Raw genomic sequence first — 27,911 nt, 5'->3', positions numbered from 1 at the left:
AACTCTTAAAAGAGTTTTCTGAAACCTTCTACACAAAAGGACCTGCAAACAAATTGTTTTATTATTTAATATAACACTTAAACTAACAAAGTGAAGCGAAGTCAAAAAAACACAGAGAGAGAGAGAGAGAGAGAGAGAGAGAGAGAGAGAGAGAGAGAGAGAGAAGTGACTTGCTCTGTGCTAAGATTAATCACTCCTACATATTTAAAATTCACTCTCAAACTACACCTGTCAACATCCAAGTCAAAATGCAAGCTTCCAAGTTCAGCTTCTAACTTACTTTTCAGGACAAGCATAATATCATGAACTGGAATATAGTCAGCAAATTTATGCTCCAGCTCCATTAAGTAGTAATGATACAATATATTCGAATTCTTTGGAATATGACCGACCAGTTCAGGTGGGAAATAACTGAGTTGCTCATCAATATAAGGTTTGTTCTCTGTAGATTTAATGGTTACAGATACAAGTATAAGTGGCAATCATCAAAAGTTTTAAAAAACGACAGGGCTGAAAAAACACAAGGGACACAGAATTCTTCCTGTCTTACATATGGCATTGTAAGCATAAAATGGATAACAGTCAATGCGTGAAGAAATAAACACCCACAATACAATAAATTTTACCCCTTTCTTGAGCATTAGCTTCTTCCACAAGATTATCTCTCAATGCACCAATCTCACGATGTTGATTGCATGCTTCAAGGCATGTAGTTTGTTTGATGATCTTAGAATTCATATTTCCTTATTGAATAAAGATTTGCAAAGGAAAGCTCTTGGGAAGTGCAAGTCTTTGATCCCTAAAAGTTTGAAATTCATAAGTCGATGAACAGAACACATAGGATCATGAGACAATAAAGATTACCGACAAGGAACAACTAACCAATTTGAAGATAGAATCACAGTTGCAACTTGCAACAATGCTTGCAACACTATAAAATCTCTCGTCAATTGAATCAAATTTAGTTGAAGCACAGAGTGATTGAAGGGAAAAAAGAGAAAGGACTAGAGAGGAGAGTTTCAAAGCATACGAGAGTGGGTGGGAAGAATCTTAAAAGAACACTTCGACAAATAACTGGGCTGCAGAGAATGAAGCAGCTGCAACACTATGTTAAACACAGACAACTACGAGATCACAGAGGAGGCTCGTGCTGGGTGACGAGAAAAAGACATGGAGAATTCTGTTTGCTTCCTAGGCAAGGAACTTCCTGCCTAAGGCTTCATTGCTATCATTATCATTAATATTATTTAGAAATCACCCACATGAAGATGACCAAGTAGAAATTATGCCAAATATCTGCCTTCGAAATCAGTGGCTGCTTACGAACTCATCCACTTGAAGAGAGAGCACAGATCCACTTAAAAACAAACGAGCTCGAGTTGCCGAAGACTACACCAGTTCCAAAATGAGTTTCTGGAGACGAGCTTGAAGACTACCAGAGCACCAACGCAAGAGAAGTGGGAATCGACAATGCACTCCGTTTTGTTTTTGTTTTTTTTAATACTAGCTGGCAGCCAACTGCATGCCTACTGTAGCCGGCGACTGTACCTAGCAGAAGTGTTCAAATTATTATTCCACATGAATTGTGATGTAATCTCATAGGATTGGCACTCTTTGTGGTACATAATGATTAGAAGCTTCTTGCTTTTAGAGGAATCATATTGGTTTTTTTTGGTTGGAACTTGGGTAACAACATGGTGGAAGAGTTCATATTGGTTATTGGCAAATGTTGTCATGTTCTGATGTTTTGATAGAAGTGGGTGCAAACTTCTTGTGTAGAGGATATTGGTTATGAATACATATCTGTCTTTTGGCCTTTTACAGATTCAGAATAGAAAGTCTTTGAAACATAGATCATGTCATATTTTGCTACAGTTCTTCATCACCTTCTTGGTTTAAGTAGCTATGTCACGCTTTCTTTATTGCATAACAATGAATTCCATTGATTGGATCTTAGATTGTATGAATCGCATGAATTTAAGATTGCTTTATACACTACCTTTTCTTTAGCTGTACTAGGAAACGATTTAGTGCTATAAGAAGTTGAAATAGAAGAGAAGTTAATTGGGCAATACTTCGGCCGCCATTTGATTATCTAGTTTGAAAGAGAATTGACAAAAGAACTTCTAGTTTGCCAAGCCAATCAATTCGGGATTTGTTTTTTTTTTTTGCTTGGGCAATAAACATTATACCATTAATCAAGAAGAAGGGAAATAAAAAAATAGAAAAACTTGTATAAGACTTGGCTGCATCCGCAACTTAGCAAAGAGATCAACTTTGAATAGCATCACTTGATTAGCTGCATCCGCAACTTGTAAAGTTTGTTCCCTTTTTACCACCTTAAAGCAGACCAGGATAAATAATAAGAGTGACAAAAATCTTCTGCAAGAGTGATTTTGTTCATGTTGAGACTATAAACCCTAAAAGCAACTGGGAGATGTGGAAGATTATTCCATCTGAGGCTTGTAGATGAGTGAGGAGCAGTTAAATGCTTTCATACCAAAGGAAATTCATTCAAGAGTTGGCTTAAAAATAAAAAATAAAAAGAAAAGAAGAAGAAGAAGAAGAAAGGATGTACACCATTTTCAGATCGCATCGGAATGCTCAAATTTGGGTCGGCTCGGGTGAACGGTCTTAGGAAATGTACCTGGCGTGAAAGAAGAAGATGAAGAAGAGGGTAGAAGAGGCTACAAATACAGAAAAGTAAACGGGCTTCTTCTGGTACAACTGTTAAAATAAGCGATCGAGTAAGAGGCTCTCTTCAGTTGGCTTGGGTCCAGGTGCTCGGAGCATTGGACATCTCATGATATGTTTGTTTTCATGCCTAATTATCTACTGCACCAGAGACAAGTTGACAACAAATGTCTGAACATGAATGCATTGTGTGTTCGAGCTCCCTTGATGTCCTCAAAATTAACCAACATGAATGCATCGAGTGTTCACAAGCTCGGGCCCTCAATGTCCTCAAAATTAACCAAAAAAGGAAATAAGATGAAATTCTTACAAAAACCTATGCAAGAACTTAAAACAAAATTAGCATCAGATCAGCAAAATATTCTTCCCTTAACGTCGAAGAATTAGCTATCACTCCTACATTTTCAGGAACATGGTCAAACCTTTGCGAATACCGTGAATTCTTTGAAAGGATAAAGTCATTATAGACACTTTAAAACCCCCGTACAGATGTCCCTTGAATACCTGATTTAAGAAACAAATATCAAAACCATAATCTAGCAGCTAATCTTTAGCAAGTACATTCCAGGCCATGGTATTGAACTTCAACTGAAGCTAATTAAAGAAACAAACACCAGAACTGTATGCTAGCAGCTAATCTTTCCCAAGTATTGCACATGCAGATATCTGGACTTGATAACATCATATTTCAATTAAATGGGACCGAAAAACAGCAAAAAATGAAGATCTACTCTTGTATCTTCAACAAGGCAGTAACGTAGTAAGATTCATGTAATGCAGTGTGTATGAAGAAGCATGGAGAACAAAAAGGAAATCCCATATCAATTTACCAAATACCAACTTACTTCTAAAACCTGTAAATCTTTGTTAATTTCTTCTGAGATTCTTGTGCGCTTTCACAATTTGCTGCAACTGCAAAAGGGAGGGTTGAGTGGATCAGCCTTGAGTTATCCTGATCGGCAGCTTGACTAGGCTTCAGGATGTGCTTTGCTCCTGCAGTTAGTTTAACAGGACCTGATCTTGCCAAATTATGATCTTTCGAAAAATCAATGCCAGTTGAATTTCTGAGCCCATCCTTTGAGCTCTCATTTGAGCCACATCCTAAACTGCTAGCTTTATCCCTGCTTGGATTGCATTCAGCCACTGCCACATTACTTTGAAGGTCCCTGCCAATGTTTTCACTGGTCAACCCCATCACAGCATTTAAATCCTTTTGCAGTTGTAAATTAGGTATTCTGGTGGCTTTTGTTGAACAATCTGCTTTAGCCGTTGGCCTCTTGGTTTTCTTGCAAGGATTAGGGTCTTTGATGCCAAAAGCTTTCGACTTCAGTTTATCTCTGAACTTAATTCTGTTCCCATACTCCATATTGACAGCAGGAGTATTAACAGCAGGTATGACAGGAACAAGTGCAGGGTGAAATATAGATGTTGAACCGAGTGAACTCTTGCTTTGTGACTGAGATTTCACTGGATAAGAAACTTCTGACAAATGATTCAAAGGTTGGGAAGGAAAAAAGTTAGATCCAGAGATAATTTGGGGAGGGTAATTATGACCCAAATCAGATATGATTTGGGACGAAGTAATTAATTGTTTATCTTGTTGTGCATGTAACAACCAAGGGGGCAGACCCTGTGAGGATCTCTGGAACCCATAGGGTTGAACATCTTCTCTACAGTCTGTGTACAAGAAAGGGAAGTTGAAAGCTGATTTTGTAGCATGAGGTAGATTTTGCTTGTGATTGAATGCAACAGGACTCCAAGGGATATGCTGACAACTTATGTGAGGAGTAGATGCCAGTGGTGAATAATGACTGCCTCTTAGAGCTTCAGCTCCAGATGGAAATGGCTCCCGGAAGCTGGGTGCACCTCTAAACACGCCTGAGGAGGCAGGTGAATGAACAAATGAATGTGAATTACTAGGGTTTTCGTTGAAATTAAGGCTGCCATTATGATGCGCTGCATTGGTTTGCCAATTGAGAAATGGGTTAGAAATCCTAGACTCTGAAGCTTTCGTCATCAAATTGTCCTGCACTGTATGATTGCATTGAATTGCTAATGAATTGGCTACACTGTCCTTCGGTTTTCGTGATGCAGGGTGCAACATCCAGTCCTGCAGAAAGTTTCTCTCCATAAAAGAATTTTCCAGTACAGTACTTGTAGGACAATCTTCTGCAATAATCTCCTTATCAGTCCAGACCTTACCGTCCTCAAATTTGCTGCTTCTACCAACTGCTAGATCCTTACCCATCAACCGCATTGTTGGTTGGGTAGAATTTAGAATCATTTTATCTGGATATTTCTCAGGATGAACTCTCCCATCAGCATTTTGGTCCTGCTCCTGATTATATTGTCCACATCCACTGAAAGACAGGTTCAGGTCTGAATCAAGCTGGCTAACCGAGTGGTGGTTAAGCCTCTCAAAATTAAGTCTGTGAGCATCTGATCTTCCTGTACCTTCTAACTCAGTTACACCAAACCTAGCAGGTAAATGTACCTTAGGGTTCTCTATAACATAATTCTGCACAGGAAACAAGTTCAATGGATCTTTTGAATGTTGTCCCTCAGCAATCTGCCTCTTCTTCACACTCCAATAATCACCAATAGTTTGTCGCATGACAAGATTGTGTACAGGTAAGCTGCTGGAAGAATGGTGTACTGAGCTTGGCAACATCAGCTGGTCAAATGCACCTTGCCCACTTGAACTAAACGGGATTAGCTCACCTTGTGAATTGAGAGGCAAACCAAAAAATCCATCATCCATGCACTTTTCTCGAATGGAAACTGCTCTTTGCTTCCACTCTGGAAATAAACGTATGTTGTTCATCAACTCCATTGGAGATGCATGACAATGTGGTTGGTAATGCATAGCATGCCCATTAAAATTCTGGGTGGCAGATTGTGATAAAAATGGCAGCCTCCTGTTAGCATTTTCATCTGACACGAAGCAAGATGATGAAGGAGGTGAAGATAACCTCGTATTTGATACTGAACTTATTACGGGAACTCCATGGATTGAATCAACAAAATGATCAATTGACTTTCCACTCTCATTGAAAGCTCTGAAAACATTGCCACCTACTTGAGCATTTACACAAGTATTGTGCCTTCCGTCAAGTGTAGAAATGAATCTGTGTACTTCGTCATTGTGAATTGCAACTTGACTTGGAGAAACTGATTTCTCTGGAAAATGCTTTGCTTTGTCTTGACAAGTAACATGTGGTCTCAGATTCTTCTGTATATCCACATGACCATGAGTATTGAGCAAATGCTCCCTTCCAGCTATAGGTAGAACTCCAGTTCCATTATCTGTAGTGGTGAAATCAATATCCTGGATTCCATCAATCTCCATAGGGGAAACTTTATCACGTTCTTTGGAATGGCAATCCTCTGATGAAGCAGCAAAGGCATCTGAAAAAAGTTTGCTTGTACAGTGCACAAAGGCATCTGAAATCTTTTTCGTCCTTGGACCAAGAATGTCATCCTTACCTGAGAATCTCACATGTCTGTCAGACCGAGGAATACCAGAATGATTTATTTGAGTACCACATTGCAAGGGGCAAGTTGAAGAGTTGAGCCCAGGAATAACTTTTTTATGGGCTTTGAGAATGCTACGAACGGGAAACACTGGCTTCTGTTGCTTTGCAATAAATTTGGACGTTTGAACAACTTTGAGCCTCTTTTGCAAGGATAAGCATTTCAGACTTGGTTTCTTTCCTCGGATAAAAGAAGCATCCAAGATATCCTCTGGAAACCTCTTATTACAAAATGAACCATTTGGTTTTACAGTAAAATCAACATGTGGTGGCAGTTTGATCTTATGCAAAGTCTCCTGACAGAAAAAAAAAAAAAAAAAAAGCCATAACAAAAAGTCAAATTAGGTTTTTAAAAATTAAAATGCTTCCAACAATATATTTTATCTGGTGGGATAAACTAGCCTACATAATCATCTTGTATACTTAATTTTAGGCTTTGCAACATTACTTCCAATTTTAATATTATGGAATCAAGAGAGATAACATTCCCTATGCTTAGCAGTAGAATGCCATGATGCGCAATATAATCAAGAAATCGCATCCATGGATCCTGGAAGAAAAATTCAATTAAAATATTGAAACTTTGATATGAATCTCCAGTCTGCATTTCAACATGGTTATTCTCTTATGTCCCCAAGATTCTAGGATGGCGTGATAGCAGATGGTATGATTGGCATGCATTTGTTCCGCAGTTTTGAATAAATTGCAAGTATATGCGGGCACTACATATTAATTTGTGCACCATACACCGGAAATGGAAGTATATTTGATTCATTTCAATCTTGCATCCTGTATTATGTTCATGCCCTGACATGTAATTGGTGCTCCCAGATGATTCCAAGAAATGCCATGGATGGCTAAAACCTCTAACATATGTCTTCAATATGCTGTAAATTTTTCTTGTTAATGGTGTACCAAAAGCAGAAATAAAGTGAATGAACCAACTCTGCCTAAAACGAGGGGTGTGAAGGATTTGTTTTATAGTTGGGGGTCAAGCAAAAAGCAGTTCTGATTATAATGTATTGCCCATCAGGTGAGTGCTATTGGGGATATTCAACACCATATTCTCTCATAGAATAGTTGAAGGGGCGGTTGCAATCCAAATTGAGTGCTAGCATCAAAACTTTGAACACAATTAGTTGTTTCTTTATTAACAGCAAAGCTTCTAAACTGCATTATCGTAATCTATCCCATGCAGCGTCTAGAATCAATGTTCAGCCACTTAATTAGGGCAAAGGCAGCACCCTAAAATGTGCTGTCTTATAATATGATGTCATGGACATGTCTCATGCTGGAGAATTCTGGCAATTCTATTCCAAGGTGGATGCCCGTATGCAGTATTGCAAGCTCTTCCACAACTTTGGCCACTATAGCTGTTTTTATCTTTTTTAAATTACGAAAGCATTGAAACACTGTTTCCTCTGATCTATCCTATGCAAAGTCTAGCATCAAGGTTTAGCCATATGATTAAGGCTGTTAGTCAGAATGGAAAGAGGTATATGTGTGAAAAGAAAAGCTGATTTTCAGTACAGCCCTCATTCTTTCATTTTTTTTCCCTATAAATCTTTTCTTCTCATTCTTACATATGAGAATGACAGCTGGTAGGACATCCCGCAAGCCAACTCAACTATAGATTCTAGAGCTTCCTTTGTATAAGGAATACATATTACAGTAGCCCCAACAAATAATTCTAAACCTCCCCATAAAGCTGGAACACATATTTCATAAAAGCCCAGCTTAGACCGACATGAGTTTCTGAACATACCAGCAAGCTGGTCCTCAGATTTAACAAAGAGTGTAGGTATCTACTAAGAATATTCTCTCAGTGTATATGGTTTGTTAATGGAATACAGAGTTGGAGGCAATGTCTAGAGCAGTTTGATTATCATAGGCTAGTGGAATAGAAGTAGGTGCTGGGAGGCCTATCTTCCAGAGAAAAGATTATGAACTCAATTCTCATTAGCATTATGTGATATCCCATATTGATGTTAAGTGTAGATGGTGTATGGGATTCCACATTGTTACGTAGGGACAAGTTGCTCTTTATAATGATTCCAATGGGGATCCAACTTGTACCATTGGTATCAGAGCCTATTCCAACTAGAAGTTTGGGACTTCACTCATGCCACCTATGATGTGTTTGGGACTTCACTCGTGCCACCTATGATGGAATGGCCCAACGAGGGAGGGGGTTTTGGGGGGGGGGGGGAGAGATTGTGATACCCGATACTAATGATAATTTTAAGTGGTGAATGGAATCCTACATTGCTAGGGAGGGAGAAGTTCTTGCTCTTTATAATGATTCCAATGGGGCTCCAATTGTACCATTGACTAGTACTCTTGGAGAATAGGCTCAGATGTGGCTTAGACCTTCCCTTGGGGTGTTACACAATATAAATCATTGTCCTATACACAATTTTGCACTTGATCCAATGACCGCATTTTGTTTCTTACATTTTCTTGTAATTTGTTTTCATGTAATTAGATATCAATATCCTGTAGGGACCTTCAATCTAAAGGTAATCCTGTCCAACATTGGCTGACCACACTAACTGTCCCTCATATCTAAGTTGTGGTTTGGATCCATGAGTGTTAACAGGTCAAGCACAAACTAAACCCTATCTCCCCAACTCACCACATACTTTATTCAAGATAAATTGATACGTGATCCCCCATACTAACTAATAAGTGATAAGAGTAGGTGGTGTATGAGATCTCACATTGCTTGGAAATGAGAAATTCTTGCTCTTTATGATGATTTCAATGGGGCTCTAATTGTATCATTGACTAGTCTTTTTTTAGTATAGGCTCAGATGTGGCTTGGGCTGGCCCTGGGGCATTACATTATACCTAGTAAAGATCTTGCAACTTCAATCCCCAAGAAATACCAATGCTTATCTAGAACTTGGTATGGAAACACCATTGTAGAAATTCTTTCAACATGGCGAGCCTCCATAGTCAATTTTGGGGATCACAAAATCATCTACTGAACCAGTAGGATGTACCTTGCATCAAAATGTAACTTGAGCTCCCAAAGGAGATAGGGATGCAGAGCTCGAATTGAAAAAGAACAACTGGAATGGCCCCCCTCTCACTTGAAGGTAGACAAGGCACGAGAATGTTAGATCATAAGAAAGCTATCACATCTCACTCTCAATAATTCTCCTAGTGTTTCTAAATTTTTGGAGAATGCAGGGTTATAATATTGTAAGTTCTCTGTTTTAAACATTTCCTCACAAGTTTTAAATCAAGAAACGACTCTGCTGCAATGGATGGTAGAGGGTCCAAAGTACCCAAAGCACTGGAGTGACCCAATAGCCGGGAAGAGGCCTATAAGTGCCTACTACCATACCACACTACACTTGGCTCTACACATTTAAATGAGTTCAATCAATCCTATGCCCATTTGCTTTAACCTGAGGGCCTTTCAAAAGTTCAGTAATCGGAGGATGTAACATATTCCCTCATTAAGACGATACATTTTCACAACAGTAGTAAGTAGCGGTGAGCTTTAAAACCTCAAAGATCTTCCCAAACCATGGTCTCAATACTGCTTGAGACCATATAATGCATTTTACAATTTTCAAATACTACTTCAACACTCCCCCTTGAGCAACAAACTTAGATGGTTGCTTCATATAAACCTATACAAGTGAATCACCACGGATAAGCATTCTAGAAACCTAGATAATAGTGGGGCCAATCCAGATTGGAAATAAGGGATCAACAGACAAACAAAAGAGATGTTAGCAACCAGAGAATATGTCAAATTATAATCGATGCTTTATGTGTAGCCCTAAGCAACAAGGGGAGCCTTCAGGCGATCACCAAAACCATCACGAAGAAATTTGACTATACATACCCATTTGCAGCCAATAGTTCACTTCCTACGAAGTAGGAGGAAAGTCCCAAGTATCATTCTATTGTATAGCTTCCATGTACAATTCCACAGCCTTCTTCAAACCCAGGTCAAATAGTGCATCTTGAACAATCTTAAAGATGGGAACACGGTAAAGATTGGAGATAAAATAAGAAAGGGAAGAAGATAAGGATTAAAAAGACACCATTACTAAAGCAGTACTTAACAACACGAGCAAGTACATTTTCCAGAGAGCAATTGGTAGTAAAGGAAAGTCACGAGATGATGCCAGATTTTAAAGCAGTGAGGGGAGGGAGCGGGACTATACTATCAGTCATGGACATCATAGCCATACTTGTAATGAAGCTGATGCCTTTGGAGGTAGAGACACAGTGAAAGAGTAAAAAATAAAGCTAGAAGGTAAAAAGTTCTTAGTTGGAGAAATGGTAGAAGGTATAAAATAGGCAAGCTCCGACAACATCACGTAATCGGTTCTTGTGCTCAACAATGCAATTCTATTGTGGGATTTAAGGACAAATAGCTTGATCCCTTGCTAGACAAAAAGGAAACAATGGAATAGCAAATATAATTCTTTAACATTTGTCATTTTAACATACAAATTTTCTAGCACAAATGAGTTTTAAAGTCTTCTTGATGAAGCTGAAAGGTTGTCATTGAAGCAGAACAATCGCCTTTCCTGCTGTTTAAGGGCACAATTTTCATAATTTCCCTTTTTTTTATTGGCACTAGATGGCAAGGAACAGTTCTGGCTAATCCCGGGGGGTGCACAAGCTCTAGATAAGGAGTTTCCCTCAAATGCACCTCGGGTAATTAAGGAAATTCCCCTAGTTTGAGGGAGCATACTACCAAGACTAAGGCCCTTACCACTTGAGCCAATTCCTAGGTTTAATTTTCATAATTTCCTGATAGCTATTTCTTCTTCCTAACAAAATGTTTTCTCTTGTATACATCTTGAGTAGTTGGCTATTCCTATTCCTCTGTTAGCATAAATAAAATCTATTACTTGCATATATATATATATAACAACTTTTGATACAGTACAGCCAAGTCATTAAGGACTAGTCATCAACTAAAGTAACAAAGTACTGAAATAAAAAAAGTAACAAAGTACTGAAATAAAAAAGTAACAAAGTAATGAAATTTACTGGAGTACTAAAATGCGCCCATGGATTGAAGTAAACTAATTCAAATGGGTTAGAAACCAGACAAACTAACCTAGTCTAACTTAGAGGTCTAGGTCTCCCTCAAAGCAATGTTTTTCCTAACCAAGGACGACACAACTGCTTTGTTGAGTCGTGCCAAGGAATTAGGAGCTCCAAGTGGGCCATTTTTGGTAAACAGAACTAGTGATGCGGTATGAACCAAAAGCCGGGTTACAATACCCAACTGCGCTCTGTGTTAATCGATTAAGACAGCAGGAAAATGGTCATGGAAGTTGAAATCCACTAAGGAGTGTGTAACAACTCACATGCTGAATTAACTAGCCCCGAAAAATGGATGGTGCTGAAGCGCATGACATATAGCCAGGGCAAGTGCCAGGCTCCGATGAGTAGGAAGCAAAGTCATGGCTACTTCAACCAAAATAAGGGCACCCCCTATTCAAACTGAAAGAAGTACTTTACCTCATTTATGGAGAAGTAGTTGAAGCTGGGCATCGAACTATGAGAATTTACTTTTGTTTCATGTTTCTACGAGCAATCGGTGCTGCTAAATAGAAGGATCTTATCAACCTCCATGAATGATAAATCACTACCACCAAAGTGAAGCCCATAGCCTGAACCTTGCCCTTGAGTCATATGATGTTGTTCTTAATAGTGTCATAATAGTAAAATGAATTTTTGAACTAGAGATTTTAGTTAAGCATTTGCAAACAATGCAACAGAAAGGGCCCTTTTCTAATAAAGCAAAAAAAAAAAGGAGGGGAAAGGGAAAGAAATTTGATCATACTTATGAAGAAGGAGAATTAGGAAGACTCTTGTAAGGTGCTCCATCCAGTCAACTAGGACCTTGCAATTTCAGCACTATATATATGGGATTAGGATTAGGATTCCTTAGATCGGTTATTGTATTTTTTTTTTTTAAATGACGGGAGAACCACCCCACGGCAGAGCCCTTAGGACTCACCCACGGCTATTGTAAATTAATGATTGAATAAACGACTTATAGTAATACTTGTAGAGAAGGTAAGAGAAAGGGAGAATGGAAAAAAGGGGAAAAGGAGAGATCTAGCTAGGAATTCAGGACTCCAAACAACAGCAGAATATAGCTCCACAATATTTGCCATAGCAATCACCCTCTCATCCTCTTCTAACACAAAAATCCTAGGCGCATGTCCAAGCAACGACCATAATGTCTGTATGTTCTATAGCATCATACAGAAATCAAACAAGTTCTATACAAAAAATCTTAAGTATAAAAATCAAAGACAAGTAAGTAAATAAGAGAAACTTACGGAAAAAGAAATGGAGAAAAATGAATGCCAAGCATAATCATCAAGAACATTGCCATTCCCAATATTATTGTGCAATCAGCTATACCATAGAGATGACTAAACATTTCATTAAAATAGAATGGATATGGTACTCAACATGTTGATGTCTTCATCATAAAGAGACGATGAAGCTTCGCATATATTGATAAGGTACAGCTTGCTTAAATTTTGGGAAAAATTAATTATTTTTTTGTTGGAAAACTTTTTTTTTCCCAAACCAAAATAAGCCCAAATCATTTTCAATCCAGGCTTCTATGTATTTTCCAAAATTTCCATTACCTTCAAAATAAAAGGTGAGCTAGTAATGTTATAGAAAGTTTCTTACAGGCTAGTGGATATATGTTACTCTAATTTTGAAAATGCACAAAAGCTTATGGATGACCTTGAAAGAAAATGTGAAGGATTCTGAGGGATAGATGAAATAACAATCCAGTCAAACAGATTATGAAATTGTAACATTCCATTTATATAATTTGTAAATTGGAAGTTAATATGTACTTTTTTTATAAGTGTAAGTTAATATGTACTTAATAGCGTATCATTCTTTTTTTTATATAGGTAAAAGAAATTTTATTAACATAATAGGAAATAGACATTGCCCCAGTACACAAGACATATACAAGAGAAAGACACCTAGTTAAGAACTAGAAAGAGATACAAGAAATTCCAGGAAGCTAAATCCATTGAAATCTATAGCAATAGCCCATGACATTAGTGTGTTGAAGCAGAAGCATCTAAGTTCATCCATTGAGCATTCCTTCTCCTCAAAGTTCTGATCATTCATTTCCCTCCATTTGCAGTACGTATAGGGACCATCTTCCATATATATTGCTGCAATTTGCCATATAGACCTCTCCAGATGGCAAAAAAATCGATCACCCTCCCAGGCATAACCCATGCTAACCCCACTGTACTGAAGATATCATCCCATAGAGCCCTCGCCACCTCACAAAGAAAAAGAAAAGAATCCATTATCTATCCACTTCTACAAATGCAACACCGGTCAATTGTTATGAACTGCCGTTTCCTTAGGTTGTCCATGGTCAGAATCTTCCCAAAAAGAAGAAAGTGGCCTTGAAAAGCGTCTTAATCCTCCAAATACTCCCCCAAGGGAGCTGATTGTGGCTGATAACTTCTCGCCGGACTAATCACTCCCCACTCCAACCCTGTCTCTCCATGTTCGCATATGCCACTCATGTTGTAACCAATGCCCCTACAACATACATAGTTCAACCTCCCTTTGTCCCAGACACCACTTCCCCACACTAACCACCTCATGCCTATCGTCTTCAAAAGAAACAAAAACCACCACTTGCAGCCAAATATCCACAAAACCCAAACAACTTCCCTCCACTTTGGCACTTGATGTCAAGGAGAAAGTCCCAACTAATTCCATGGGTGCACCTACACCTTAGGTAAGGGGTTTTCCACAAGTGCACTTTTGGTAATTTAAGGAGAAATTCCCCGAGTCCGATGGCTCCACTTTATATGGCTCGCCCCAGTACCACTAAACCACCTCTTGGGGTTACTTGAACACAAACATATCAAGCTGCCATTCTTGGTCACCAATTTTCAGCCCTAGTAGAACCCATTCCACCTCTTCCCAATTCAAATGGCTATCAAACTCGTTGGAAAACCGGCAGAGCAAGTCATTTCTAGTCGGAGCTACCAAATAAAAGATCTCTTCCTTCAAAGAGCATGGGACTTGGTCTCAACGCCATCTATTAGGTCTGAGTGACTCAATCTAGGTCATTGTGAAAGAAGCATGCCTTCAATTTGGCCTAAATTCTGCCAAAAACCATTAGTTCTAGCCTATACCTAACCCACTCCTAATTTTGAGTTTCAATCAAAACTATTCACCCATCCTCTTGGGTGCAAACAATTTCTAGGGGCCACCAGACTAGGGAAGCTTCCTCTTGAATTACCTGAGATGCACTTGCGGGAAACTCCTTATCGAGGGCCTGTGCACTCCCGAGATTAGTCGAGACTTTGTTCTCAGACACCCAGCGCCAATCCAAAATAAAAATAAAAAAATTACTCTCCCCATTAAGCTTGATATTTCACTCAATTATGGAAATTATTTTTTAGTATGGTTGTAGTAGATAGAGTGGAAGGCATGCTGAAGTTATGGCTTCAAGTATCAATTGTTAAAGAGTTTTTTTGTTCAAATGTTTATATAGCTATAAACTAAGGCTCTAAAAGATGTGTTTAAGTCTCCAATTGAGTTTATTTGTATGTGATTCTAGATTAATCGATAAATTAAGGTTTTGGTTAGGCCTCATTCTTTGCTTTCATAATCTCATTATTGTGAAAGCAAACTAATGATTGAAACATAAACTTGAGGCCTAATTTATGGTTTTAAACTTTACTGGGTTAGATCAACAGTAGATTGTGAATTTGGGAATTTATCTTAATGAAGTTGAAAATTGGGGATTATATATAACCCCTAGGGGTTGGCTCAAGTGGTAAGAGCTTTGGTCTTGATGGTATGCTCCCCCCAGGACTAAGGTTCAAACCCTTGGGTGCAAACAATTTCTATGGGTTATTGGACATGGGGGGTTTTCACTAGTATTACTTGAGGTGCACTTGTGGGAAAATCCTTGCCACAAGCCTGTGCACCCCGGGATTAGTTGCGACTTTGTTCTGGACAACTAGTGCCAATAAAAAAAATTGGGGATTATATAACTTGGAAGATAGCCTAAGACTGAACATATATAATTAAGATCAGGGGTTCTTGATTGGAGGTTTATGAATTTGATTTTTTTTAGTCACAATCTGTTTAAAAGTAGGTTAAGCATCTTGCCAAATGAGGGTCTAACCTTAATTTTTTTGGTAGAACTTGGATGTATATTGGGACAGGCCTGTTCTGTTTTAGAAGCTCCCCTAAAGAGTTAGAAGGATTAAGCACATATAAGTTATATCATATCCCTTGTGTTTGTACTATTTTTGCTTGGCCAGATATAAGCTTAGTTGAGCCATCTATGGTGAAAGGTTTGTTCACTTCTCAATTATATTCGACTAGCCTTCATTTGAAGAACTTGAGGGTAGTCCTTAAATTGTGCTTGCCAGTGAGGTAAATAGCTAGTCCTCATGGTTTTCAATGAAAATATTATATAGTATCCTTATCACTTTATTCTTGTTGAAAAAGTGTAATTACAGAAGATGCATATGTTATCTTCGGCTCGAAAATGTACGAGTTTTCGGCTTGATAATGGTAAGCATCCTTGTTTTGATCATTTGATAATGATGTTGATAATTTTTTTTTTTTGAGAAAAGTAAGAAGATATATTCAAAAGAATAGGCAAAATGCCACGTTCAGTACAAAGAATGTCCTACACTACGTAGGATCAAAAGAAGTAAGAAACTCATGTAAATTCTGGCCATTAAAACTAACAGCAATAGCCCAAGTACAGAGAGTTCTAAAAAAGAAGACTTTCAGCTCCTCCCTTGATCTCTCTTTGTCCTCGAATGTCCGCTCATTGCGTTCTTGCCACACACACCACATAATGCATATCGGGATCATCTTCCAAATTGCCTTAATCTGGGTGTTGCCCCTTAAACCTGTCCAGCTAGCAAGAACCGCCACAACTGATTCCGGCATAACCCAACCCAAGTCTAATCTACAGAAAACCTCGTTCCATAGCCCTCGAGCTACCTCACAGTGTAATAAAAGATGGTCAACAGATTCTCCCCCCTTCTTGCACATACAACACCAATCTGCGATGATCACCCTTCGTTTTCTCAAGTTATCCGTTGTGAGGATCTTGCCCAATGAAGCGGACCACACAAAGAATGCCGCTTTGAGAGGCGCCTTGTGTCTCCAAAGCTTTTTCCAAGGAAACTGTGAGGGTTGCCCTTGTGTTAGAGCCTTATAGAAAACACGGACTGAAAACATACCTTTTCCCGACGGTAACCACCACAACGAATCTAGAAGCTGCGCACTTGGTTTGGTTGAGTACAAAAGGCTGAAAAAGGCTTCAAAAGTATCCACTTCCCAATCTTGGGCAGCCCTGCTAAAACTGATACTCCACTGAATTTGCTCCCCCATCACCACCATGACTTCCGCCACTGATTTTTCTTTGTCGCTTGCAACCAAAAATAGTGTCGGAAATAAAACCTTAAGCGCGCAATTACCACACCAAGTGTCATACCAAAATTTGATCCTGTTCCCCTCTCCTAAACGAAGCCTCGTATAGTGAGAGAAAACCTCCCATCCCTGTCTGATATGTTTCCACAAACCCGCACCATGAGCCCCTCGCACTTCCTTAGAACACCAACCACCCCATAATTCTCCATACTTATTTTCGATCACCAACTTCCAGAGAGCTTCTGGTTCTCTGTGGTATCTCCACAACCACTTTCTAAGTAGAGCCTGATTAAAAATTCTCAGCTTTCTAATGCCCAACCCCCCACTTGAGATGGGCTTACAAACCTGTTCCCACCTGACTAGATGAAACTTAAACTCCTCACCTATTCCGCCCCACAAGAAGTCCCGTTGTAGTTTCTCAATTCGAAGTGCCACCCTTGATGGAAGAGGGAACAGGGATAGAAAATATGTTGGGAGGTTAGATAGCGTACTCTTTATAAGCGTAACCCGACCCCCTTTTGATAAGTACATTCTCTTCCAACCTGCTAAACGTCGCTCTACTCTCTCAATCACTGTATCCCATAACGCCACTGCTCTCGAGGGGGCCCCCAACGGAAGGCCTAGATAATTACTGAAATGTTTTATTCAGGAATAGATGCTTTATCCCAGATCCAGCTATTTGGAAAACTTGATAGAAAATCAGGTTTTGAAGTTTGAACGTATTGTGGAAATCTTAGGAACTTTGTGAGTTTTTTTGGATATGGAAAGATTTCATGAGTACCTGAAAACACATTATGGTACCAAGCAATATTAAACTTATAAGCTCTTTTTCATTTACTATTGCCGGTCTGGCATTTAATGTCTTTATGACATTGGTGCTTACAGGTTAGCACGATGTCTACTTTATCCTTATTTGGCAAAGGTGATTATGAAATGCGGAGTATGTATCTATGTGATGCCAATTTCATATCTTGTGGCATTTGTGACTACTGGTCTACATAGTCTTGCATCTATTTGATGGAAACTTAACATCAATTGTAATTGTTATACCACATAGTGTATTACATACTTGATGGTACGTTATTAATAACACATGGTTCATCATATATTATTTTAAAAATTTTAGTAATGCATCTTTCACTTCTCATTTAATGTCAGGGTATAGAAATGGCATCCCATATTTTGTGAAATCGTTACAAATCTTTATAGAACTCCAACTTATAATTTAAAGACTTTAGTAGGGTTAATTACTTATTAAAAAAAAGACTTTAGTAGGGTTAATTCCCTACATCTAATGGATTGATCATTGACGTCAATTCTACAAATAAAGGAGGAAACAAATATACTTCAGAACAAACTAATTCAAATCTTGAAGACTTTCACTGTCTTCTCAGCTACAAAGGATAATATGATAGTCAGAAGATGTGAACAAGAAAGAAAGCATAGAACTTGTTCATGATTTCCTCGTATCTATTGCTCCTACGTAGTTAGGGAATTCTTTGTACTGAATGTGCCTTTGCCTATACTTTGATTGATATAATTTGTTTACTTATCAAAAAAACAAAGCATAGAACAAGTTCTACGACAGGAACATGGGGAAAAGTCTCTATCTAGTATGGATATATGCATGCTAACCTATTGCTTAATACAAATTCAATAATATCATGAAGTATGTACATCAACACACATCTAGAAAGGTTAGAGAACAAAACAAAATGCTTTAATCTTCTCTTTTTTTCTGGGTGTGGGAGGAGGTTGGGGAGTTGAGATGGCCAAGGCTATATTATAAAAGAGGGCCAAATGTTTTTTTCTTTAAGATGAGTGAGAAGGGCCAAGTGATAAAAAAAAAATAAACTAATTGCTAAAGAATCTTTAACTAAAAGGTCTTTAGTCATACATGATCTTAAATCATGTCTGGGAGATAGTTGAGTTCCCAGTATTGACTTGCTAACATCACTACACTCAAATGAAAAGGCACTAGGTTAACATTAAATTTTTTTTTTTAATCAGTAAATAAGAAATTTTATAGATAATATGCGAAGCCAAGTACATGGGACATATACGAGAGCCACACCAGGCATGACTGTCTAGGGATACAAGAAAATCATGTACATTCATGACATTAAAGTCTATTACAATTGACCAATGAAATAAAGTGTGCATAAAAAACATTTTAAGCTTGTCCATTGTCCATTCATGATCCTCAAAGCTCCGACCATTCCTCTCCATCCATATGCACCACCATAAGCAGGTCAGTATCATCTTCCACATAGCTGTAATTTGAGAATTACCCAGGATGCCTTGCCAACTGGCCAAAAAGTCAACAACCCTTCTTGGCATTACCCAAATGAGCCCCACTCGCGCAAAAATGTCATTCCATAAACTCATGGCTACGTCACAATGCAATAATAGGTGATCCACCACTTTTCTTACACATGTAACACCAATCTACTACAATAAAATGGCATTTCCTTAGATTATCTAAGGTAAGAATTTTCCCTAATGAAACTGTCCACACATAAAAATAAATAAAAAATAAAAAAAAGGAAGCTTTTAAGGGAGCCTTAGTCTTCCATATGTTCTTCCATGGAAAGCTTCTTGTAGTGTGTGTCATAAGAGACTTATAGTACCGCTGTACAGTAAATTTCCCATTCTTGGACGATGACCATATCATCTTATCCGCTCCTCCAAACACTCTACAATTGTGTATTAGATTGAAGAAATCTGTAAATGTGTCAATTTCCCAATCTTGGGCAGCTCTAAGGAAAAAGATGTTCTATTGGGGTGATCCACTAGAAAGATCCATAAGCTCTGCTACTGAGGCAGTCTTTCTTTGTGCAAGGCTGTATGGTATCAACTAGGCTTCTTTAAGACTTCGATCTCCACACCACAAGTCATCCCAGAATTTAGTTCTAGAACCGTCCACAACTACAAGGCGTGTTGATCTAGCCTCTTCTTATGTGTTTCCAAAGCCCCACCCCCATGTGGTCCACTCACCTCATTCGAACTCCATCCTCTCCACAATCCACCACATTTTAAATCTATGATCACCCTCCATAAAGCTCCCATTTCTTCGTGGTATCTCCATAACCATTTACCCATTAAAGCCTTGTTGAAGACCAGCAAATTCCGAATTCCCAATCCGCCTTTGCGCATAGGGGTACAAACCGTAGCCCAATTCACCAAATGAAACCTAAATTCTTCAACTATTCCCCCCCATAGGGAATCTCTTTGCAATCTCTCTATCTGGTGTGCCACCTTGCATGGTATTGGAAATAAGGATAAGAAGTAAGTAGGCAGGTTGGAGAGGGTACTTTTGATCAACGTAACTCTACCACCCTTGGAAAAATAGGGCCTTTTCCAACTCGCTAGTTTGCACTCCATTTTTTCTAGTACCCCATCCCAAATAGATTGCGACTTAAAGGAGGCACCCAATGGAAGACCGAGATACTTCACTGGTAGAGTGGAGACTTTGCATCCTAAAATATTAGCCAATCTCAAAACACTTGGAACATTTCCAACTGGCACTACTTCTGACTTTTTAAGATTCACTTTCAAGCCCAGTGTCGCTTCAAAGCAGAGTAGAAGAACCCGCAAAGCTTGAATGTGGCTATGATTAGCCCCACAAAATACAAGTGTGCCATCTACAAATAAAGGTGGGTCATCTCAAGTGTGCCGATTCTTGCATCCCGCATCCCCAACAATAAAGCCAGATAGAAATCCCACCTCCACAAGACCTGCAATCATTTTACTAAAAGTCTTCATTCTAAAAACAAATAGTAATGGAGATAAGGGACCACCTTGCCTCACATCCCTCGAACTTCCGAAGAAACCCATTGGGGTCTCGTTTACCAAAATAGAGAAACGGACAGTGGAGATGCAAGAACGCCATTTCGCTCCAATTCCACACCTCTCAAGTATGTGTAGTAGAAAGTTCTAATTTACGCTATCATATGCCTTCTCCATGTCAAGTTTGCATAATAATCCTGGTTCACCCAACTTGACACAACTCTCCAAACATTCATTGGCAATGAGCACCAAGTCAAGAATTTTCCGAACTCATATAAATGCATTTCGGGGCTTGGACATGAGCTTCTCCAATACCATGCTCAATCTATTAGGCAATACCTTTGCAAGGATTTTGTACATTTTGCTCACCAAGCTAATAGGACAAAAATCCTTAATCTCCAACGCTCTTGGCTTCTTTAGAATCAAAGCAATGAAGGTAGCATTTAAGCTACTTTCAGACTTCCCTCGTTCGTTAAACTCATGGAAGAAGCTCATGATGTCATCTTTAACTACCTCCCAACATGCCTTAAAGAAGACCATAGTGAACCCGTCCGGGCCCGAAGCTTTGTCACCTGCCATGCTTCTCACCACCTTACAGATCTCCACCTCCTCAAAAGGTCTCTCTAGCCAACTTGCTTCTTGCTGGTCGATTGACTCAAAAGCAAGACCATCTAGACATGATCTCCAAGAAAACTACTCCGAATTGTGCATGGTAATTGGTAATGCGCTTTGTGATCTCAGTTAGGTTTAGTGCAATCCTCCCATCTACCGATAAGGACTCAATGATATTGTGTCTTCTATGTGACTTCGCCGTTCAATGGAAGAATTTGGTGCATTTATCCCCTTCTTTTAACCATAAACCCCTCGATTTTTGTCTCCATGAAGTCTCTTCCATTAAATCCAATCTTTCAATATCCAAGATGAGAAGTTTTTTGTGAGCCTTTTCTTATTCTAAAAGCTCCCTCTCCTCCTCCATGTCCTCCAAGCCCTGTAGTTTGCCAAGGAGGGACTTTTTACAGTGTACATTCCCAAAAATCTGCTCATTCCACTTCTTCAAGTCCACTTTGAGAGCCTTTAGCTTACAAGCCAGCACATAACTCAGATTGCCCTGTATGATATATGAAGATCACCATTGTCTAACTCGCTCAACAAAACCTTCTAATTTCAGCCACATGTTCTCAAATTAAAATATCTTTTACCTCCCTAGATGCCACCACAATCAATGAGAATGGGGAAGTGATCCGAATATAAGCTTGGATGCCATTTTTGGAGTAGGTCTAGAAAGTATGCTTCCCAATCGGGTGAAATAAGGAATCTATCAAGTCTTGACCAAGCTGGATGTTCTCTATTACTGGACCATGTAAATGTGCCACCCACTAGAGGAATGTCCAAAAGTTCTTGCTCACAAATAAATTCATAAAAATCCGTCATTGTTGAGCTAGAGCTAGGACCCCCAACTCATTCGCTTGGGAAGCAAGTGACGTTAAAATATCCCTCAATGCACCAAGGAAGGCTCCATAAACTACAAAGACCAGCCAATTCATCCCATAAGCCTCTTCTCGTTGTATTAGAGTTGGGTCCATAAACACTGACAAGGGACCATTGATAACCATCTTCCACATTCTTGAAAGAAGTAGCCACTGTATATTCCCCCACACACTCCTCCATCTTTTCCACCATTTTATCCCACATTACTAAGATGCCTCCCGAAGACCCCTTAGACGGCAAATAGGTTAACATTAAATTATTCACATGTATTAATTTGTGACAAGATGTAAAGAAAATATATAATCTTTCTTTTTGCATAGAGCAGACGTACAATCTAGAACATGGAACTTCAATCAAGAGATCGCCAAATGTACATCAAAATTACGAAATCATTCATTAACGAATGGAATTCCAAGGGAGATAATTAACAATGTCTTGAAAAAGGTCCGAAACTTTTCAAGTAACCTAATGAACATTTTAACTGGGGTTGACAAAACATGTGTCTCTATGCCCCTTTCTTGAAGCATTTAAGGAGGTTGCTCAGTCAATGCTCCGTACAACATGTATGAAGAAGATATTCCGGAGTGAAAAAAAAAGAAGATCAAAATCAAGGTTCTTTGTAGTTCCTGAAAAGTCTATTTAAGTCATTGTTAAAAATTTCATAAAAGTATTTAAATATTTCTCCTCCCTTCTAATCATAGTTTTGTTTTAAAGGCTTTCTGAATACAGACAAATGAATACAGCTACAACACTCTGATTTCCAATTAGAAGTTTAGAAGAGAAGGGAGTAGCTAGTAGAAAATGGAACGCCTTTGGAAACTTGCTAAAGCTTGTATAAACTGAGATGTTAAGTGTCAGGCCTGAAATATATCAAGCAAGAGTTTTGCTTCTTGAAAAGCTTTCAGTCAATGCTTTTATTTAGAAATCCTAGTTTCATATAAGCAACTAGCTCAAAATATATGCAATTAATTAAACCATTTTGTTTTTACCCCAAAAAATTTCCAATGTGTTTTAGAATGTATAAGTAATTAAGCACTTTAATTTGCCATCAAATTTTCCATTATTTTTGTTAGAATGCTGCATCAGACAGCAATTGTAATTCGCTATGAATATAAATGCTTAAACCATTCTGCTGCCAGAAGGCCGTATCTTGCAAAAGAAATATTTAAAGTCGGCAGAAGTTTGACGTCTGACCATGATAAGGAGACCAAAACCTGAAACCATTGTCAACCAAACAAGTGATTATGTGTGTCTTATCATCAGATTTCTTCACATATTTCTACTTTTTGGCAAATAAGTGCAGTAGTAAAGATAAAACGGTGTTTCTAGCTGACTGGCTTTTCATTAGTTTCCCATATATAGCATCCAGTAAAATTAATTAGATTTCTTCAATATCCTAGGATTCGGGCGATCTAGACATATTGCTTATGTTAGCTGTGGAAAGGAAAAATAAGTGGAAATTAAGAAATTTAGAATCGAGACCAAATGTCACTGATGAATGAAATGGCCGGTCACAACTAAACTGAACGACACGGATAGCAATTAATTAGAAAACTGAATTTCAGACAAAGCATTAAAAAGTTGTAAAAATATAAAGCATTAACATTAATTCTACGGCATTGTCTTTGTAAATGACTCCCACTAAGCTTCTTAAACACAAATCATTAAAAAATAACCTGCAATGCTGAAATAAAATAATAAACCCAAAAAAACCAAAATAATTTTCTTTGCTGATAAGTTAAATATATAAGAGGAAATATATTCATATGCAATACGTGCAAGTCCTAGACCATGACTTAGATGTTATAGGTCTCTCCCTTAAAGAAAGGAATACCAACGCAAAAATTGTTTCTGAAACATGTTTAATTCCTACCATATGTTTGTTGCAGTTGAACTAAAGAAAGCTATTAAAAGGAACCGATATTTTTGGACCCAAATCTTGACAACAAAACCTAGCATAACACGAGGAAAAATATACATGACAATCTTTCTCTTTCAAATCATGATTCCTAGCAGAAGGCCAATAAAATAAAACAAGTAGTGAATTATATTTGATCACGCAACCGGTAAAGAGTTGTATATATAGATTTAATCGACTGTTCTTAATAATCCAGCTGACTTTGGAGAACCAAAGAGAAAACAATTCATATTGGCATGATTTCACGTCTTTACTGCAATCTTGTTCTTTAGCGCCCTTTCGCGTGCTAGATCAAAATAAAAGTCTGCCAAGTATTCCTTCTGATCAACAACCACAGTTATCATATAGCTGTCAAGTGATGTCCAGTAACGAATTATAGTCTGACTGACAGCAGATATGATATATATGAATACTTTGCGATTTTCAAAGATAAATTTAGCATTCTCCTGAGCTGGCTGTAGTAGATAAGGATAGAATACCGGTACGAAGCATTCAATCTCCAACTGGAAACGTTGATCTTAAGGAACAAATTTCGTCTCTCAAAATTATAGGCTTCATAAACAGAATTCTTGCTCAAATAATTTCCCTTCCGATCAAAGCATAGAGCTGAGTCCAATGGATGAGTTGTAGCTTAGAGCAAGACTTCAAGTTTCTCAGAATCTGTCCTTAATTTAACTAATTATAAAAAAGTACCCACATAAGGCCACCCTGGATTCTTTAGTAGGATTGCAAAAAGAAGCAACCGCTAGCTTGGAATGACAAGTAATTAAATAACATTTTGATCGCAGCAACATAACATCCAGGTACTTACATATTGGCCATCCAATAAGCAACACCAATTGGGATACAGCTGATCTCTAACAAGTTTATGATAATGCTGATATATGGCTGTTCGAATTTTCAACTGAGATGTAATCAGTCTTGGACATCATTCCTTCTATCCATCCAGAATAGAGGCTGACAAGATCAAAATACTCAACCAAAGGGCACGGCCAGAATGCCAAAACAACTAAACGAAACGAACAATAAACCCATTGGCTTTCATTAACATAGCAGCATAAATAAGAAATCATCTTGTCCATTTCACAGGAAAAGCAATGAAGGTGACATAAGTCCCAGTTCGGCAGATAATGGCCATGTGATAATGATGCAAACCATTCCAAGTCACCATAGTCCAATGAGGTGATCATCTAGAACAACGTATGATAAACAAAACCTTTTCACCAAACACAACCCCAGTATTACCTCAACCCATTCAACCTCTTAAGACTGTTTTTCCGAACCGTCAAAATACAGAAAGTAGATCCAACAACCCATATGATTTATCTCCTATCCATATACATTCCACCCATCATAATCATCAAATACCATCAAACTAAAATCTGAGCGGCTCCAAGGCCCAAATGATTATCTCCCGCAGATATACAGATTTCTGCAATATTTCAAAAAGCATCATCATCGATAAGGGACACTTTTGCTAAACCAAGGACCTTATAAAAGCCCCGCACTGCCTAACCCGTACTTTACGTACAGCTGGAGCACCACATCACACCCTCCCCCTCCATTAACCTGCTAATCCTTCCTAAACATGAGAACCCTATTCCTAGTTTTGTTTACTTTTACTCTTTATACCGAGCCTCATTGCCGCCCAGTTCACACATCAAGTACAGTTGCAAGCCCACTGCCCTCGTCCTCAAACGTATTGCTGTCTTTAACCAGCTTTTTCAGCAGTAATACCACGCAGAAAAGCTAAAAAGAGCAAATACCCAATTGAGAACATAGCGTAGCTAACAACTAATGAAAGATCACAAGACTACAGTAATCAAGCAACTCTTGTTGACTACATAGGACATATTACATCCAACATGAATGTGCCACAACCAAAATCATACAAAGGAAACACGAGTTCACAGATATCATAAAAATCAACGATATTTTATGATAAAAATCACATACCTTCTTTGCAATTGACCCATTTTTCACGGCCGCCCTTTTTAACTTCTTGTTCTTCTTCAACTTCCTCACAATTGCCATACCACTCTCTTCTAAAGCCCGTTTCTTCTTCTTCTTTTTCTTCTTCAGTTTCATCCTCTTATTAATGTTCTTCTTACCCTTGATTATAGAAACCACGTTATCCCTACTTGAAAACTTGCAACTGCCAAACATTTCTCCTCCACCACTGCTATCTTCATCCCCACTTTCATCATCAACATCTACTGCTTCGATCTGCGGCGCTACCGCAAAAATCTCAGCAATCGATCTTTTCTTGGGCGCTTTGGACGTCTTTGCCTTCATTTGCCGCCTCGCCTCCTTCTGCGAAGACTGCGCAAGGCAACTATCCATATGCGCATTCACAGCATTCACCGTAGCCGCCGTGAAAACAAGGCAAACCGGGCAAACCATCTCCAATTTCTCATCCTCCGCCTGTGATTTCTTGAACTCGGCCCTTTCAGCGTCAAGTTCACTCCCATTTCTTCGAAGTTCTACTTCCTCTCCTCGAACATTTGCGTTGCCTCCGTGAATTTGATCGTGTTTTCGGCGTCCTTGGAGCTCGTTTGACCACCAGCGGAACTTCGTGACAGTAATCGGAGGGAGCGACAACTTGATATCTTCTTTCTTCATCTCGTCAGCCGGGTCTATGCCGAACGGCCAGCACTTCCCCACGTCGACGGTCCTCATCTTCGCTGCATACTCTCTGTCGACATATATACCCAATTCATAACGCATAAAGAGAAGTTAAAGAAAGATTGAGAAGAACGAGAGGTTAATTAGAACCAAAAGCAAAAAGAATATTCAATCAGAACAACATGTTACCGGATCGAGAAGCCCTGAAACGCCACGGCCATGGCTCGAGAGAACAAACCGAACAAGGACCAACACAACAACAACGACGTTAAACACGAAGGGAAAAAGATAGAAGCATGCGTCTACAATCTACATGCTGAAATCAGATGGGAGAGAAAGAGATAGAAGATGAAGTGAAGGAGAGCACGGAAATTAGGTTGGAAAGAGAGAGAAAAACAGACAGAGAGACAGAAGAGAGAGACAGCTTTTTACTTTTCTTTACATTATATTTCCCGCTCAAGAGAGGGAGAGATGGGTTTTCTTTATATATTTATATACCTGTTTTCGCTTTCCCTTAATTTATGACTGATAGCGACGTATGAGAGCGCTTGCCAACGCTTTTTAATGTGATGTTGTGAACCCACACACACTCCCACAGAATATCAACCATTATTCTCTCCTTTGTTTTTTTCCTTTTTTTTTTTTTTTTTTTTTTTTTTTTTTTTTTTTAATTTTTAATTTATTTATATTATATATAATCATTTAATTGAATAAATACTTCATATCTAATAAAACCTTATTACATTGCAGGTGATTCATAAATATCATCAGGATGGTGTAAAAATAAAATAAAAAATCATCAGGATAGTGGTTCACTACTTCTTAAATTACTTCTAATTAATTTGACATATAGAAAATTTTGATTTTCAGTTAAATTAATAATTTATCTTAAACTCTTAATATTAATAGTCTAAAATTTAATATAGACTATTAATATTATAAATAAATAAAATTATATAATTTTTAATTTTTTAAATTTCTTTTTTATTAAATATGTTGTATATGGATGATGAATAAAAAATTTTAATTAATTTAAAAATAATAAAATTAAAAAAAATAAAAATAAGTGTGATGTATGATGCTTGAGAATGATGAGTTAAAAAGTTCAAAAATAAATAAACTGATTATATCTATTAAGGACGTGTTTTACTGCCACCTATCACTCGAATCACCTGCAATAAATGAAAGGAGCGGCACTGCTTGCCCTGTGGAAACTTGGATGCCAAGGGATTCAAACTCCCAAGAGAAAATATAATATGAGAGCAAGAGTGTATAGTAAATCAAGTTGAGTTCAAGATTTATTACCTCATGTAGGTAATTTATAGAGGTTATTTTCTTGGAGTGATAGGAGTCTAATTAACCTTGTGAAGTCTTTTCTTTTTAGGAGTGTGAGTCTATATCCTGCT

At 38.2% G+C, this 27,911-nt stretch overlaps 1 protein-coding gene across 3 annotated transcripts; it reads right to left on the bottom strand.

The window, feature by feature from the left end:
* Window positions 1-3: 3 nt before the first annotated feature.
* On the bottom strand, window positions 4-26,953 carry LOC122304109. Of its 3 annotated transcripts, XR_006240915.1 has the most exons (5): window positions 26,695-26,953; window positions 25,837-26,575; window positions 3,540-6,523; window positions 3,117-3,198; window positions 4-42 (listed from the first exon to the last, which is right to left on the bottom strand). XR_006240915.1 is itself a non-coding variant. In XM_043116157.1 (4 exons), exons 1-3 carry the CDS (start codon window positions 26,724-26,726, stop codon window positions 3,542-3,544), a joined length of 3,753 nt encoding a protein of 1,250 aa, XP_042972091.1. In that variant the 5' UTR covers window positions 26,727-26,953; the 3' UTR covers window positions 2,850-3,198; window positions 3,540-3,541. The 3 variants fall into 3 exon arrangements, 2 of the variants coding, with proteins under 2 accessions (XP_042972091.1, XP_042972092.1); XM_043116157.1 differs by lacking the exon at window positions 4-42 and having other exon boundaries at window positions 2,850-3,198; XM_043116158.1 differs by lacking the exon at window positions 4-42 and having other exon boundaries at window positions 2,850-3,198; window positions 3,540-6,520.
* Window positions 26,954-27,911: the final 958 nt, after the last annotated feature.

This window comes from Carya illinoinensis, chromosome 3 (genome assembly GCF_018687715.1).
Source record: "Carya illinoinensis cultivar Pawnee chromosome 3, C.illinoinensisPawnee_v1, whole genome shotgun sequence".
In the NCBI taxonomy this organism is placed as follows: domain Eukaryota; kingdom Viridiplantae; phylum Streptophyta; class Magnoliopsida; order Fagales; family Juglandaceae; genus Carya; species Carya illinoinensis.
This window is presented reverse-complemented; position numbering and strand designations above follow the sequence as displayed.